The sequence below is a fragment of the Tamandua tetradactyla genome, chromosome 7 (genome assembly GCF_023851605.1).
Source record: "Tamandua tetradactyla isolate mTamTet1 chromosome 7, mTamTet1.pri, whole genome shotgun sequence".
Taxonomy (NCBI): Eukaryota; Metazoa; Chordata; class Mammalia; order Pilosa; family Myrmecophagidae; genus Tamandua; species Tamandua tetradactyla.
In genome coordinates, this window is record NC_135333.1 from 37,462,061 (window position 1) to 37,476,686 (window position 14,626).

Consider the following 14,626-nt stretch of genomic DNA (forward strand, 5'->3'; position numbering starts at 1 on the left):
GAGGACTTGTAAGGCAAGGATATAATAATTGGAGAAAAGGCAAAAAAAATCAAGAATCTCATTACCTGACTCTTCTTCCTCCATTCTATCGCTAAGTGCTCATCTCATTTATCTATCCGTATTCACACACCTGGAAACTTCATGCATCCTTGCTTTAGATACCATCTATATTGATATATATGCTGTTGATCCACATATTTATAATTTCTAGCTTAGACTTCTCTGAGCTTCCAAAGGTCTAGTCAACATCAAATTTGGATTTCTAATAGGCATCTTCATCTTAACATGTCCAAAATCAAACTCTTGGTTTCTGTCCCCTAGTCTGTTTTTCTCCCTCTTATCCTCAAATATTCCAAACTCTGTCTTGTATGAGGGCTTCTGCATGGTTCTGTTAGCCTGAAACCTCTTTCCCCCACAGGGAATACAACTGAATGGTGTGCTCTGGAGCGGTGCAACATAGGAGATCTTTCCACATGCCTGATCTCCATATGCAGGGCTCACCTGAAATGTCACCTCCCCCTAGAAAGGTAAGTCTGCACCTGTTCTTCTCTATCTGCCCAAACTCCTTCATTCAAAACATGGATCACAATTTATTATTTTTTATTTTTCTGATGTAACATGTGTTTTGGCAAGAAAAGTCACTGGATAGTTTTAGCATCCTCTTCCCTAATCTCACCAACACTGCATTTGTAAACATGCTCTGCAGGGAGAATATGGAGACCCCCACCTGAAGTGGCTGAGATACAGGGAGGGAACAGCAGCCATGGAGTCAGAGAAAAGACTGGGAGTCAGGTCCAAGAAGGGAAGCAAGCTGCCAGGGGACTGGCCAAGATCATGAAATTCCCCCCGAAGAATTCTGGGGGAAGGTGCTGGACTGCACAAAGTACAGTTCCCAAAATACAAATAGCTTCAAAGTCAAAGGATGGAAAAAGATATTTTCATGTGAGCAGTAACCAAAAAAAAAAAAAACCAAAAAAACTGGGTAATTATACTAATATCAAAGAAAATAGACATTAAAAGCAAAAATGTTATAAGAGACAAAGAAGGACACTATATATTAATAAAAGGTACAATTCACTAAGGAGGAATAAAAACCATAAATATTTATGCACCTAATCAAGGTGCCCCAAAGAACATGAGGCAAACACTGGCAAAACTGAAGGGAGTAACAGATGTCCAGAACAATAGTGGGAGATATTTTCTCCCATACTTATTCTTGGAATGCTTGGTAATATTCCCCTATAAAGCCAGCTGGACCTGGCCTTTTCTTCTTGGGAAGATTTTTGATGACTGATCCAATCTCTTTACTGTGATTGGTTTGTTGAGATCTCTTTTTTCTCAAGTCAGTGTAGCTTGTTCGTGTGTTTTAGGAAATGGTGACATGTCACCAAAAGGAAAGTTGGAGATTAAAACATGGAAATATATAACATGTGAATCTTGTGGTGGACTATGACTGTGATTAATTATACAAATATAAAAAAAATTACAAGTTCTTTCATGAACTAAAACAAATGTATTACACTATTACAAGGAGTTAATAATAGAAGGATATATGGGGAAAATATACCCATTGCAAACTATAGACTATATAATTAACAATAATATATTAACATTTTTGCATCAACAGTACAAATGTACCATAACAATACTATGGGTCAATAATAGGTGTGTGTGGGGGGGCAGGATAAGGGATATGGGAGGATTTGGGTTTTCTTTTTCATTTTTATTTCTCTTTTGAAGTGACAAAAATGTTCTAAAATGATCATGGTGATATATGCACAACTATGTGATGATACTGTGAACCACCAATTGTATACTTCAGATGATTTGTATGGTGTGTGACTATACCCAGATAAAATTACATTAATAAAAAAACTGGGGACTGTAGGGAGATTCCATCATATTTCCGTACAAAATCACGTGCTTGACCAATGCAAAAGCCACTTGAGTATTAGAAAATGACTGTGGATACTGCAGATTTAATCAGATGATGACGTCAATCACAGAGACAAATCAGCACAGCTCCTGGCATTTGGTATGCAGCTACAGACATGGCAAATGCTCATTTTTCGTTCTTGTTGGCAAAGTTCCCCTTTACATGGCAGGGAGACCTATTATCTTCACAATCTTATGGCTATGCCAACTAGCTTGCTTTCTGTCATACTATAATGTTAAAGAACACTGATCGAGGCTTACTCAAGGGTCCTGTGGCAATTTGCCAAAGTGAATGCATTGTCATGATTTGTCAGAGAACAGTGTAGCAGCCCATTACACTGATGATATTATTATACTAACTGAACCTACTTAAGAAGTAAGTAGCAAGTATCTCAGAGGCCTCAGATAGGTATATGACAAGAGGGGAGGAGATAAAGTTATGCAAGTTTAGGGGCCTGCCATCTGGCAAATTTCGTAGGGATCTATAGGCAAGTAGCATTTTGGAATAGTCCTCATAAAGTGAAAGACAAGTTGGTGTACTTTGGGCCGCCTACCATAAGGAGAGAGGCACAGAGTTGAAGGGTGTCTCTGGATTTTGGAGACAATTTGGTCCCACTACTCTGATCCATTTACTGAGTAGCTCATAAGGTTCCCAGTCTTAAGTGGTGTTCTAGTTTGCTAGCTGCTGGAATGCAACACACCAGAGACGGATTGGCTTTTAATAAAAGGGGATTTATTTTGTTGGTTCTTCAGAGGAAAGGCAGCTAACTTTCCACTGAGGTTCTTTCTTACGTGGAAGGCACAGGATGGTCTCTGCTGGTCTTCTCTCCAGGCCCCTGGGTTCCAACAACTTTCCCCGGGGTAATTTCTTTCTCCATTTCCAAGGGCCGGGGCTGAGCTGCAAGTGCTGAGATGAGGAATGCCAAGCTGCTAGCAGTGCTACGTTGCAATCTCCCATTTAAGCACCAGCCAATTAAGTCAGATGTCACTCATTGCAGCAGACACACCTCCTAGCTGACTGCAGATGTAATTGGCAACAGATGAGGTTCACGCACCATTGGCTTATGTCCTCAGCAACAAGACTAGGTATGCTCACCTGGCCAAGTTGACAACTGAATCTAACTAACACAAGTGGCAACAATAATAAGAAGCAGCAGTTGCAGAAGCCCCAGGCTACAGTGTAAACTGCTATTCTACTTGGGCCTTATGTCCCAGAACCCCAATGTTAAGTGGTGGACAGAGAAGCTATATAGATCCTATGAGAAGTCCCAGAAGGAGAACCATGGCACATACCAGCAGTGTTTGGAAGCAAGACTCTGCCCTTTTCTGCTCTTGGTCTCCTACTGAGCACTGAGAGAGTCTGCAAGCCTAGCCATGAGACAAAAATAACCATGAAATTCATACTGCCAGGGTGAACCAGGTGTTATCTGATCCATAGCAGTAGCATTCCATTGTTAAAAGGAAATGGGATACAGGAGGCAGGCCCAAGCAGATATGGAAGACAGAAACAAGTATGCATAAGCAGGTGCTTCAGGGCTTCACAGTCCCATGGCGCTGTTCCTACTGTTTCTCTGACTCTCCCTCCACCTATACCTAAGGCTCCATGAGAAGTTCCTGCAGGTCCCTGTTAACAGAAGAGGAAAAGGCACGGCATGGTTAACAGATGGGGTTGCGTTACAGCCCCACTCAGGGGTGGTCCTGTAAGACAGTAGGCCTAACTCCAGATATGTCTAACTGTTTCCTAGGCACTGAAGGTGAGATGGTCCGAGGTATGAATCTAGATGTTGAGTCACATGTAGTGGTTAGTGACTCAGAACAAGATTGGAAGACTGGTGATAATAGGGTCAGAAAAGAAATATTTGATGGGTCTCGGAAAATAAGCAGTGATTTTAAAGATAGTATGTCCCATGTAATGGCCACTGGAAGGCATCCTCTGTGGAAGAAAGGTGACCTATCCCTGAGGATGTCTATTGATCACTTTCCCCAGGCAATGTGGTGCTTGTTCAGCAGGTTTATATACAAAATATGGTCCTGGTGGCAAGAAAGAGGTTGTGAGCTGGTTTGAAAATTTGGACTTCTTAAAATTAAAGCTGACCTGGCTACTGCCATGTTCTGTATCCAACCTGCTGACACTGAGCCCTCAGTCCAGGCTTTTTCTCGAGGGGGATTTACAGACACCTGGTAAGATTACACGGGACACTTTTCATCTTGGAGAGGGCAGTGATTTTTCTTCACGAGTAGGAAAAATATTCTGCATAGAAATTTTCCTTTCTTCACTGAAATTCTTCTGCCATTACCATTATTTGTGGACCTCCAGAATGTTTTCTCCATTGCCTTGATATCCCATGCAGGGCAGCCTTCAAACAGAGGACTTATTTGATGGTGAAGGGTGGGTGGCGATTGACTTACAGCCACAGAATCCATTCATCTCACCACCTGGCTAGTCTCCTGGAACAGCTGGCTTGATGGAATGTGGAGTACCTTGCTAATGGCACCAGTACAGAGCTGGTTGAGAGACAATATCCTGTGAGCTGAGGGTGTTGTCCTATGTATGCATCACGTGCCTTAAACCAGCTGTGGTCACACAACAAAGACATGACACCAAGGACGAAGAGCCTGTGAAAATGAAGGTGGGTACCTGCTAGGTGAACAACCCTGTCCAGCAAAGATAATGGAAGAGAAAGTAAGGGGGACATAGAGTGAGTGGTGGAAGCAGGAAGTTCTAACTACCAACTTGGACCTGGACCTGGTACAGTAATGGGAATTTCAGCAATTGTATTTTACATGGTTCCTTTTTACTTATATCCCACTGTCTTCTATGAAAAGCATTGCTAACATCTTAGGTTTCAGGTGGAAATAACATCTTGCAGAGATGGCAGCTGGCAGGACTCTGAGCAACTACTGTTTTAGGGGACAGGTGCTTTTCATTCCTTACAAAGGACAAGAGTTTTTCCTCCCTCCCAGGGCACTGAGGCTCCTGATAGAAGGCTGCACTGGACATTCTTTGCATCTCCATCCAGACCCATTCTCTGCCCTTCTCTACTCTGCATGGTGCCCTGGTGGCTGTGTCAACTGTGCTGTAGAAGTTATTAAACAAAAAGCTAATCAAATTGACTGAAAAATCATAAGCGGGGCCTTTAGCTAATCAGGACATGCAGAGGATTCTCATCAGGGGGAAACCCAATCAGGGCACAGGCACGTGGAAAAGTCTAGCTTCGAAATCACTCAAGAAATATAAATTAAAACCATAACGAGGCACCATTTTATACCTCCTAAGTTATCAATATTTTAGAACAATGTTAATATTCAATGCCGGGAAGAATATGAAACTAGAGTGCTCATATAATGTTGGCGGCAGTGTAAATTGCCACTATCTTTTGAGAGAACAATTTGGCAGTCCTTATCAAGATCTGCAAAAGCATTCACACTCTCTAGCCTTAGAATTTTACTTTTAGAAATAAATTCTGAGGAAAAAGCACCCACCAAAGGAAAAGCAATATACGTGAAGTTCACCTGCTAATTTATTGACGACTTCCCGCTCTCTGCCTGCCCCCCGCCCCCTGGATTTTGTCCCCTCCTGCCAACTTGGTTCCAGTCCCTTGGGCTTCTGCCAGGCCCCAGACCACATCACATGGGGCAGTGCTTGGAGCCAGAGGCCCCTGCCCAGAAGGCTCTCTGCCCAGTTCTTCCCCTGGCCGACCCCACTGGTCCTTTCCACAGAGGCCTTTCCAGACAACTCTCACTTAGGCAGCTCCTCTCTGTTACTTCCCATTATAGTTCCCGTGGGCGCCCCTCATAGTGCTGATCGCATTCTGTATTTTATTGCATTATTTATTTGTTTCAGTATTGTCTCCCCACCAGTAAGAAAGTCCTATTCCTCAGGGGCTTGTCTGCGCAAGTCCTTAGCACAATGCCTGGGATGTAATAGGTGCTCATGGACTGTTTGTCCTTTGTTGACTCACTGGCTAAACAACTGACTGAACAAACATAGGCAAAACTGAAAAGCACCTAAAAACCCCACATGGTGGTGAAATGGTTAAATATATGTGGATATATAAACTCAAAGAGCCCTAACAATTGATTATGACCCAATCAAACCAGCCCCTTTGAAAATGCTGCTTGCTTTCTCTGGATGGAATGTTTTTCTCCAACTCATCCATGGGAGAAACTCCTATTCACCTCTCGAGGTTCACCTCAGTTCTGTTTACTCTTTGGAGACATTCCAACTTCCTAACTAGCAAAATTATGTTAAGATAAGGCACACGTAAGGCATATGCCAACACAGTGGACCTCTTTGGCAACCTTCTGCTCTCATCATGTAGAAATACTGGAATAACTATATCAACAAAATATATTTTAAATACATAGCTGATGTTGAAACCAAGAAGGGAAATCTGCAGGAGCTAGAAGCAGAGAGACCGAGTTATTACCTCAACAGCCCAGAGGTTTCATTAGATGCAGACAGAACAGTGTGTGCTAAAGGTGACCTTGGATTTAATGGAGATTCTAAGGTGCTAGGATTTAATACTCATTTGGGATTAGGAAAGTTGGGATTGTACAAGACTGGGAGTAGATTGGGCACAGCTGGAGAGAATGAGTGAACCAGACTAGATCCCAGGAAAATGGGCAGAAGCGCAGTCTAGAGAGGTAACAATTTGGGAAATGAAAAAGAGGTTAAGAGCCATGAAGGATGGAATGAGGGGTCTGATATATATTTAATAGGAGTTACAGAAGAAAAGACTAGCGAGAATGGGGCGGAGACAATATTCAAAGAATAAGAACAGACAATTTTCAGGAATTCATGAAAGGCACAAATCCTAAGTCTGAGAAGTTGAAATAAACAAGTATCTGTACTAGAGCATAGTGTAGGGAAACCATAGAGCAACAAAAATAAAGAGAACATCTTAAAGATGGCCAAAGGAAAATAGTGTCACCCATAAAAGAGAAACATGCAGCCAGCCAGCATGTCTGACATCTTCAGAGTGCTAAGAAAAAATAACTCTGCAACAAGAATTCTACTTCCTGCTAAATCTTCATGAAAGAGTAAGGGCAAAATGAAGACATTTCTTAAAGCAAAGACTGAGTTTACCTCTGGGAGGACCTCACCAGAAGTCTATCCTTCAGGAGATGGACTCCAGAAGGAAGGACTGAGAAGTGAGGAGGAGTAATGAGCAATAAGACAAGGGGACACGTAAACAACAGCGAGAGCAGGAGCCAATGATAACATCAATGACACATCCTGGGACCATGCAAACAAGGCAGAACATGTAAGCTGAGGTGCTCGTCTTATTCAGAACAGCAGAAATATTGATTAACTTTATGCTTTATAACTTTAGGGTGCATATTAAAAATTTAAGAATAACAAATAGAAAGAAAATGTGTAAGCTTCAAAGCAGTAGAGGGAAAAAACTCAGCCAGCAGCAAACAAGATGGAAATGGAAAAAGGAAAGAAAGAGCTGGGTAAATAATAGAAAGTACAAAATAAAAAGGAATGGGGAAAAATCCAAATATTTCAATCCCCCAAAATGCAAACAGACTGAATTTGACAGTTAAAAGGCAAAGATTTTCATTTGGAATTTTAAAATTCTTCTATATGCTACTTTACAGGAAACACACATCAAACAGGACCACAGAAAAGGATAAATGAGAGGTTGGAAAAAAGTATACCTGCAAATACTAATCAAAAGCAAACAGTTATGGCTATTTTAATATCAGAGAAGAGAAACCAAAAAATGGCATTCACAGGGATAAAAGGGTTATAATGTAATGACAAAGAGAAACAGTTCACCAGGAAGATATGAGAGATCTGTACTTCTGGACACGTACATCAGTAATAATTACTAAAATTAGCACTTGGGTGTCCATTGGGAATTCTAGGTTAACATGACAAAGGGAATGACTCAGAAATCCCTGGGGTCCCGGCCATAACAACTTATAAAAGCCACAATCCTGCCACACTTAGTTCCCTGATATTCTCATTCTAGGTTCCCATCATAGACGTTATCCTTCTTATAAGTTGCTCTAGCTTGGGGACTATTTGTTTCTACATTTTTCCAGCACCCTCTACAATGCCTGGCAGAAAAAGGCACTCAATAATTGTTTGCTAAATAAATGCATCCATTAAAATTATAGTTTTGAAGATTATGAGGCCAATATGAAAGTGCTTGTAAACACGCATTTTGATTTAAAAAGCACAATATAAAACTGTGGATGTGCTTTGATTATAAATATATATATGGATACAAAATGGAAGAGAATGCGGAAAAATAAAAAGAGTAAATTTGTTAGGTAGGGTGGACTATGACTTTTTTTTTCAACATGGGCAGGCATTGGTAATCGAACCCTGGTCTCCTGCATGGCAGGCGAGGATTCTGCCACTGAGCTACCATCACACTGCCTGACTTTTTGTTTTTAATTTTGATTACTGCTATTCAATTATTAGCAGTATAATTCTGAAAAGGGAATAAAAAGAAATGTCTTGTTCTCGCCTGCCATGCCAGAGAGCCGGGTTCGATTCCCGGTGCCTGTCCGTGAAAAAAAAAAAAAAGAAAGAAATGCCTTTACAACTTTTAGCTATCCAAGAGAGTAATTTCTGGAAGATTTCACCATGTATAAGCAGGACAACAGAACTATTTTCTGAGCCACAAAATAATAGTTACTCACAGAGCCAAATGCCTCCCCCCTAGAAGCCTTGGTGTTAGCACACCGTGGTTCTCTGAGGCTGCTGAGGGGGGCTGAGAAGGAAAGAGGAGCACACAGCTTAAAGCCATTTTTTTTTTTTTAGCTTCTGCTTCTCTCATCCCTCTCCTTTCCAGGTGGCATCTACCAAGCATCCTGAGTTTTCCAGGGCAATTTCCCCCTCAGTTTCTACCTTACTTCCCCTGAGAAAATGTTCTCCTGGGTTTCTCGGACAGAAAACCAGGTAAATTAAAGAGAGCATTCCTCACCCAGATTATGATCTCTAAATATACCATTTCCAGGGCTTCTTAGATAAGTAGCTGATTCCAGGACTGGGGCAGAAAATGCGCCATATGAGCCTGGAACATCTTGTTCTACCAGAAGCAAGAAAGTTAGGAAGACCAGTAGGGTCAAGCCGGCAGGACTCGAGAACTGACCCAAAGACGCCCCCACTGGCCAAGGTGGCACAAACTGAATATCAATAAGAATACTGACTGTAATTAATTGAAACACATCAAACATGTTTAAATTCATGAGTTTACAATAATATGCATTTTAAAAAACACTAGGGAACAAATTTATTAATTTGAAAAGTGGTAAATGAAGGGAAATAATCAAGGACATCTTGCCTTTCTATACTAACTGTGCCTCATTGTTATCAAACAGTCAGTGAAGGGAAGTTTTCTTTATAGAATTATCCCAACCATAAAAGAAGAAATTATAGAAGTGGAAATTACTACTTTACATTCCGCAATGAACCAATGGATACAGGTCAACAATGGCTGCTAATGTCACAAAAAGCAAGACAACCAGTCAATATATGCTTTCTGATAAAAGTATATCACCCACAAAGGACAAATAGCATATGATCTCATGGATATGAAATAATGAGACTCATCTAACTCAAAGAGCCAGAATCTAGAATATAGGTTACCAGAGGATGGGGTGAGGGTAGGGAACAGAGAGTTAAGACTTCAACTGTGCAGAGCTCTTATTTGGGATGATGGAAGAGTTTTGGTAATGGATGGTACAGATAGTAGCACACCACTTTGAATGTTATTAATAGTATTTTGTTATATATTCGAATGTGGTTAAAAGGGAAATTTTTAGTTGTATATATATTATTAGAATACTTATTTTTTAATTTATATAACTGCACAACACAAATAGTGAACCCCTAAGGTAAGAAAGCATGGACAATAGTTAAAAGTACAATTATAAAAATGTGCTTCCATCAATTTTAATAAATATACCACACTAATGCAAGGTGTTAATAATAGGGTGATATGTGGGAGCCCTGAAATCTTTTGCATGATATTTCTATAAACCCATAATTTTTCTAATAAAAAAATGTGTACCATAACCTATGAAATACTCTTGTCAAAAAATTGAACATGAGTCCATTTACCTGGGTTTGGAGTGATGAGACAGGGGAACATGTTAAATGCCACTACGGGTTCAATCAGTCAAATCTGGATTGCAACAAACTATGTAACAAGCACCCCTTGTTTTTTCTACAAATACATTGTGAGGAAAAACTATTTACTAAAATGGAGAGGAAACCTATAGATTAATAAAGAGTTGAGTTGAGACAAGTCTGCCAATTGCAATATACAGGCCTTATTTGAATCATGCTTAAAATACATGCTTAAAATACATTGTAAAAGAAGATACAAGATGATCTGTTAAATGTGAACCCTAATTGGACATTCATCAAAATTCTTGATAATTCTGTTAGATGTGAAAATAGTATCTTTGCCATGTTTTTAACAAGTGCTCTTATCTTTAAGAGAGACATACTGAAATATTTTTAGATGAAATGATACAACCTGGTAGTTGTTTCCAAAATATATGGGGTTGAGGACGAATACGGAGGGATATAAATGAATTAGGCTGACCATGATTTAGAAACTGCTGAAGTTGGGTTGTGGATACATCAGGGTTCATTATATTATTCTCTTTACTCCTGTATGTGCTTGAAAGATTCAATAATAAAAAGTCTAAAACATCACACACAAAAAAATGAGGCTTATTCTTATGGGTAGTGTTTGAAAAAAAAAAACGTCATGGAAACAATGGGTCTCTTACCTTTTCATTAACTGGATAAAAATCCTTCTTGGTAATTGGCATACAAAAGTGTCAAGGACGATCTTTAGGTAATTCAAAGATACATACCCACCTCTGGTGGGATCTCCTGCACTGAGGGCTTTTTCAACCTTTTCATAGGACTTCGAAAGCTGAAATGAATTAAAATTAAAATGTTGCATTCATAAAAATCAACTTCATGGAGCTATTCAACCATTTTATATTTGCCAAATCCTCTTCACTTTTTCCTCTCCCCAAAACTGATCAAAAACGTTACTATGGCATGTACTGAACTTCAAATGTTTAATTGATGAGCTCACTACAAAACAGAATTCCCAGTCACAGCTACTCGATTGACAAGGCAGACAAGTTTCTCAGGGAAAAACAGCACATATAATAGCTCTCCCTCAAATTTCACAGCTAAAAATACTTGGTGGATCTGCCAATTTGATACATCTTTCTTAATATACTTTCAAACCATCCCTACTGTGAGCCCACGCCATGCTTCTCCTGCTTAAATCAGGTCAGTCAAACAAGAAAAAACTGGCAACATTTCATTAAAAATAGAAGTAGCTTTTACAGTAAGGAAAATTATTAATATAAGGATTTCATATGCATAGTATACACTGAACATTTCTTTAATCATTCTTTTTTTTTTTTAGATGGGGAAATACAAAGAACCTGAGTGAATGAGCTATTCTTATGGGACTTCTAAAGTGCAGTAAAGTAGGTTAACCACTGATTTTCATATGACTCATAAAAATACTATGGAAATTGGTTTTATTTCCAAAGGTTTTCCTGCTGTTTATTATTGAGGAATAATATTCTATAATAGTTTAACACCCCACCCCCACCCTGCTTTCTCTGGTTCAAATTCTTCTTGCTACTGGGACAACAAAATAACTACCAACTTGGGGAAAAAGGTGACAAAAAAAAGCTGCTGGAACACGGACATATAAGTACAAGAGTCTGTATCTTCTTAAGAAATAAGCAGAGTTATTAATGTTTCTTTTGGGCATACAGATGTATTGGAAATCTAAAGAGAAAATCATTTAAAAAATGGTTTTAAGACATTAAAAACATTAAAAAAAATGTTTAGGGGCTCACAGGAACTAAATTTCTTGGAAAGTTGTAAAAAATTAGACCAAAACATGGCCAAATTGTCTCCTCTCTTTTTCAGGGAGGTGGGCTGGATTTGGAGAAGATACCAAATGGAGACAAAACAGACCAGACTTGGAGAAGACCTCAGTGTACTTGTTGGATTAAAGAAATCCATTTTTAATATCTTAATGATATTTGGTCTCCAGTAGGGGTTTACTCAAGAGAGTATGTCTGACATGACAAAAAACTTTCAGAAAAAAAGCAGGGAGTAAAACAGAAAGCGTATCTTTGTGACATGTTTAACCTCTCAGGAATTTTCATTGTCACTATTTATAAAGGAAGTTCAAGCCTTTATTTTTTTTCTAAAAGCAAGCAATTCAGCAAAGTATAAAAAAAGAAGTCTCACTATCCAAAGTTTTAAATATAGTGTTCCAAAAACTCCCAACATGATCATATGAATATGTAATTTTACGAAAATGGGATCATACATACTTTCAGGCTTGAAAGTGCTTCTTTTCATTAATAGTATCATGACATTTCCCCCACAGAATTAGTATATATCTACACCATTCTTTTAAATGATATATGGTATTCCATCATATTATTGATTGATGAGCAGAGTTCACCCATTTTCCACGTTTATACATTTAATTTTTGTAAATGCTTCCCTGATCTCTAGTCCAAATGAGGTTATGTTATTCTTTCTTATGTTATTCTTTCTCATAATACACTGTCCATTTCTGGACAAACAGTGTTCATATTTATAATTGTGTTTATTTGTTTAGCATCTCCTTCCCTGATGTAAGGTCATGCAATCTCCATTAGAGAAGGTTTTGCATCTCTTTTGTTTACTACTAATTACACAAAATGAAGTACAAGCTTAGAATGCAGTAGGCAATCAATAAATATTTGTTAAAAATGACTACATTTTTTTTTTTACCAAAAAACAATGTCTAAAGAAAGTCTGGAAAATGTAAAAAGCTGTTCATCCAAAATAGAAACGAAAATTAAAATCATAGCTGAGATACCACTTCATCCACATCAGATTGGCAAAAGTTAAAAAGTGTCACAATATCAAATGCCGGTGAGCATACAGAAAAATAGAAACTCATATGTTTCTGGTGGGAATGTAAATTGATGCTTTGAAAAACATTGGACACCGCCAATTATAGGTAAGGAGCATTTCTACTACAATTTAGCAATTCATTTTACTCCTAGGTGTCCACCAGAAGGTGTGTCTACAACCACTCATAGTGGCTTTGTCTGTATTAGCACAAGACAGAAACAATCCAACTGTCCATCAGTGGGAAAATGTATAATTTGTGCAGTATGTATATAATGGCAAATGGTACAGCAACGAAAATGGTGCTAAAACTACATCTATAACATGCACGCTAAGGATAAGCGGTATGAAAATAAATGGTTTTACAAATATGCAAACATATTATAGAAAAAGAAAAAAGAAACATATCAATCTGTAAGGAAACATAATATAAGGAATATAAACAAACCCTCTGCAGAGATGTCATGCCTGTGCCATAAAAAGAAACTTGTAAGGATATGATTCATTAAAAGAACATCTTGAAGACAACATGATAAAACAATGAAAGAGATGGAAAGGGGTACTCCACAGCTAAGAAAACAGACAACAAAACAACATCATTTCAGGAACTAATAAAAAAATTAGAAACAGCCAGAATAAGAGACAAAGTGAAATTAAAATTAATGGTAAAGAAATGGTTTGAAAGAATCTCAGTGAAGGAAGAGGAAAAAGATTAAAAAAACAAAACCTAAGCCATCTGTAAGAAGATGATAGCTATCAAGGACAAAGATGATCCAATCTAAGGCTAAGAATACCCTCTGTGCTGGTTTGAAATGATATATGGACCCTAGAAAAGCCATGTTTTAATCAAAATCCCATTTTGTAAAGGCAGAATAATCCCTATTCGATACTGTATGTTTGAATCTGTAATTAGATAATCTCCCTGGTGATGTGATTTAAGAGTGGTTGTTAAACTGAATTAGATGATGACATGTCTTCACCCATTTGGGTGGGTCTTGATAAGTTTCTGGAGTCCTATATAAGAGGAAACATTTTGGAGAATAAAAGAGATTCAGAGAGGGCAGGCCACGGTGGCTCAGCAGGTAAGAGTGCTTGCCTGCCATGCCCGAGGATCTGGGTTCAATTCCTGGTGCCTGCCCATGTAAAAAAAAGAGATTCAGAGAGGGCAGAGCAGAGTGACATAGCCATGAGAAGCAGAGTCCACCAGCCAGTGACTTTTGGAGATGAAAAAGGATAATGCCTCCCAGAGAGCTTCATGAAGCCGGAAGCCAGGAGAAGAACCTAGCAGATGATGCTGTGTTCACCATACACCATTCCAGATGAGAGAGGAACCCTGACTATATTCACCATGTGCCTCTCCAGATGAGAGAGAAACTCTGACTGTGTTCGCCATGTGCCCTTCCACTTGAAAGAGAAACTGTGAACTTCATCAGCCTTCTTGAACCAAGGTATCTTTCCCTGGATGCCTTAGATTGGACATTTCTATAGATTTGTTTTAATTGGGACATTTTCTCAGCCTTAGAACTATAAACTAGCAACTTATTAAATTCCCCTTTTAAAAAGTCATTCCATTTCTGGTATATTGCATTCTGGCAGCTAGCAAATTAGAACACCATGCAAAGAAGGACAGGAGGAAAGAAGGGATGATAGAAGGAGGGGAAAATTTTATTTGTAATATGATACAGGAAAACTTCCCCTGAAATGAAAGAAGAACTGAATCTGTAAACCAAAAGAACACACTGTGTTCCAGGAAATTTTAATTAA

General features: G+C 38.9%; 1 protein-coding gene across 11 annotated transcripts in view; it reads right to left on the bottom strand.

The window, feature by feature from the left end:
* The window catches only part of EFCAB6 (EF-hand calcium binding domain 6), a 357,426-nt gene that overhangs the window by 188,680 nt on the left and 154,120 nt on the right, over positions 1 to 14,626 (bottom strand). For all 11 annotated transcript variants that reach the window (XM_077169111.1, XM_077169107.1, XM_077169109.1 and 8 more), the window contains one exon: positions 10,702 to 10,850. In XM_077169111.1, the coding sequence (XP_077025226.1) occupies positions 10,702 to 10,850 (149 nt within the window). The remainder of the gene's footprint in view (positions 1 to 10,701; positions 10,851 to 14,626) is intronic.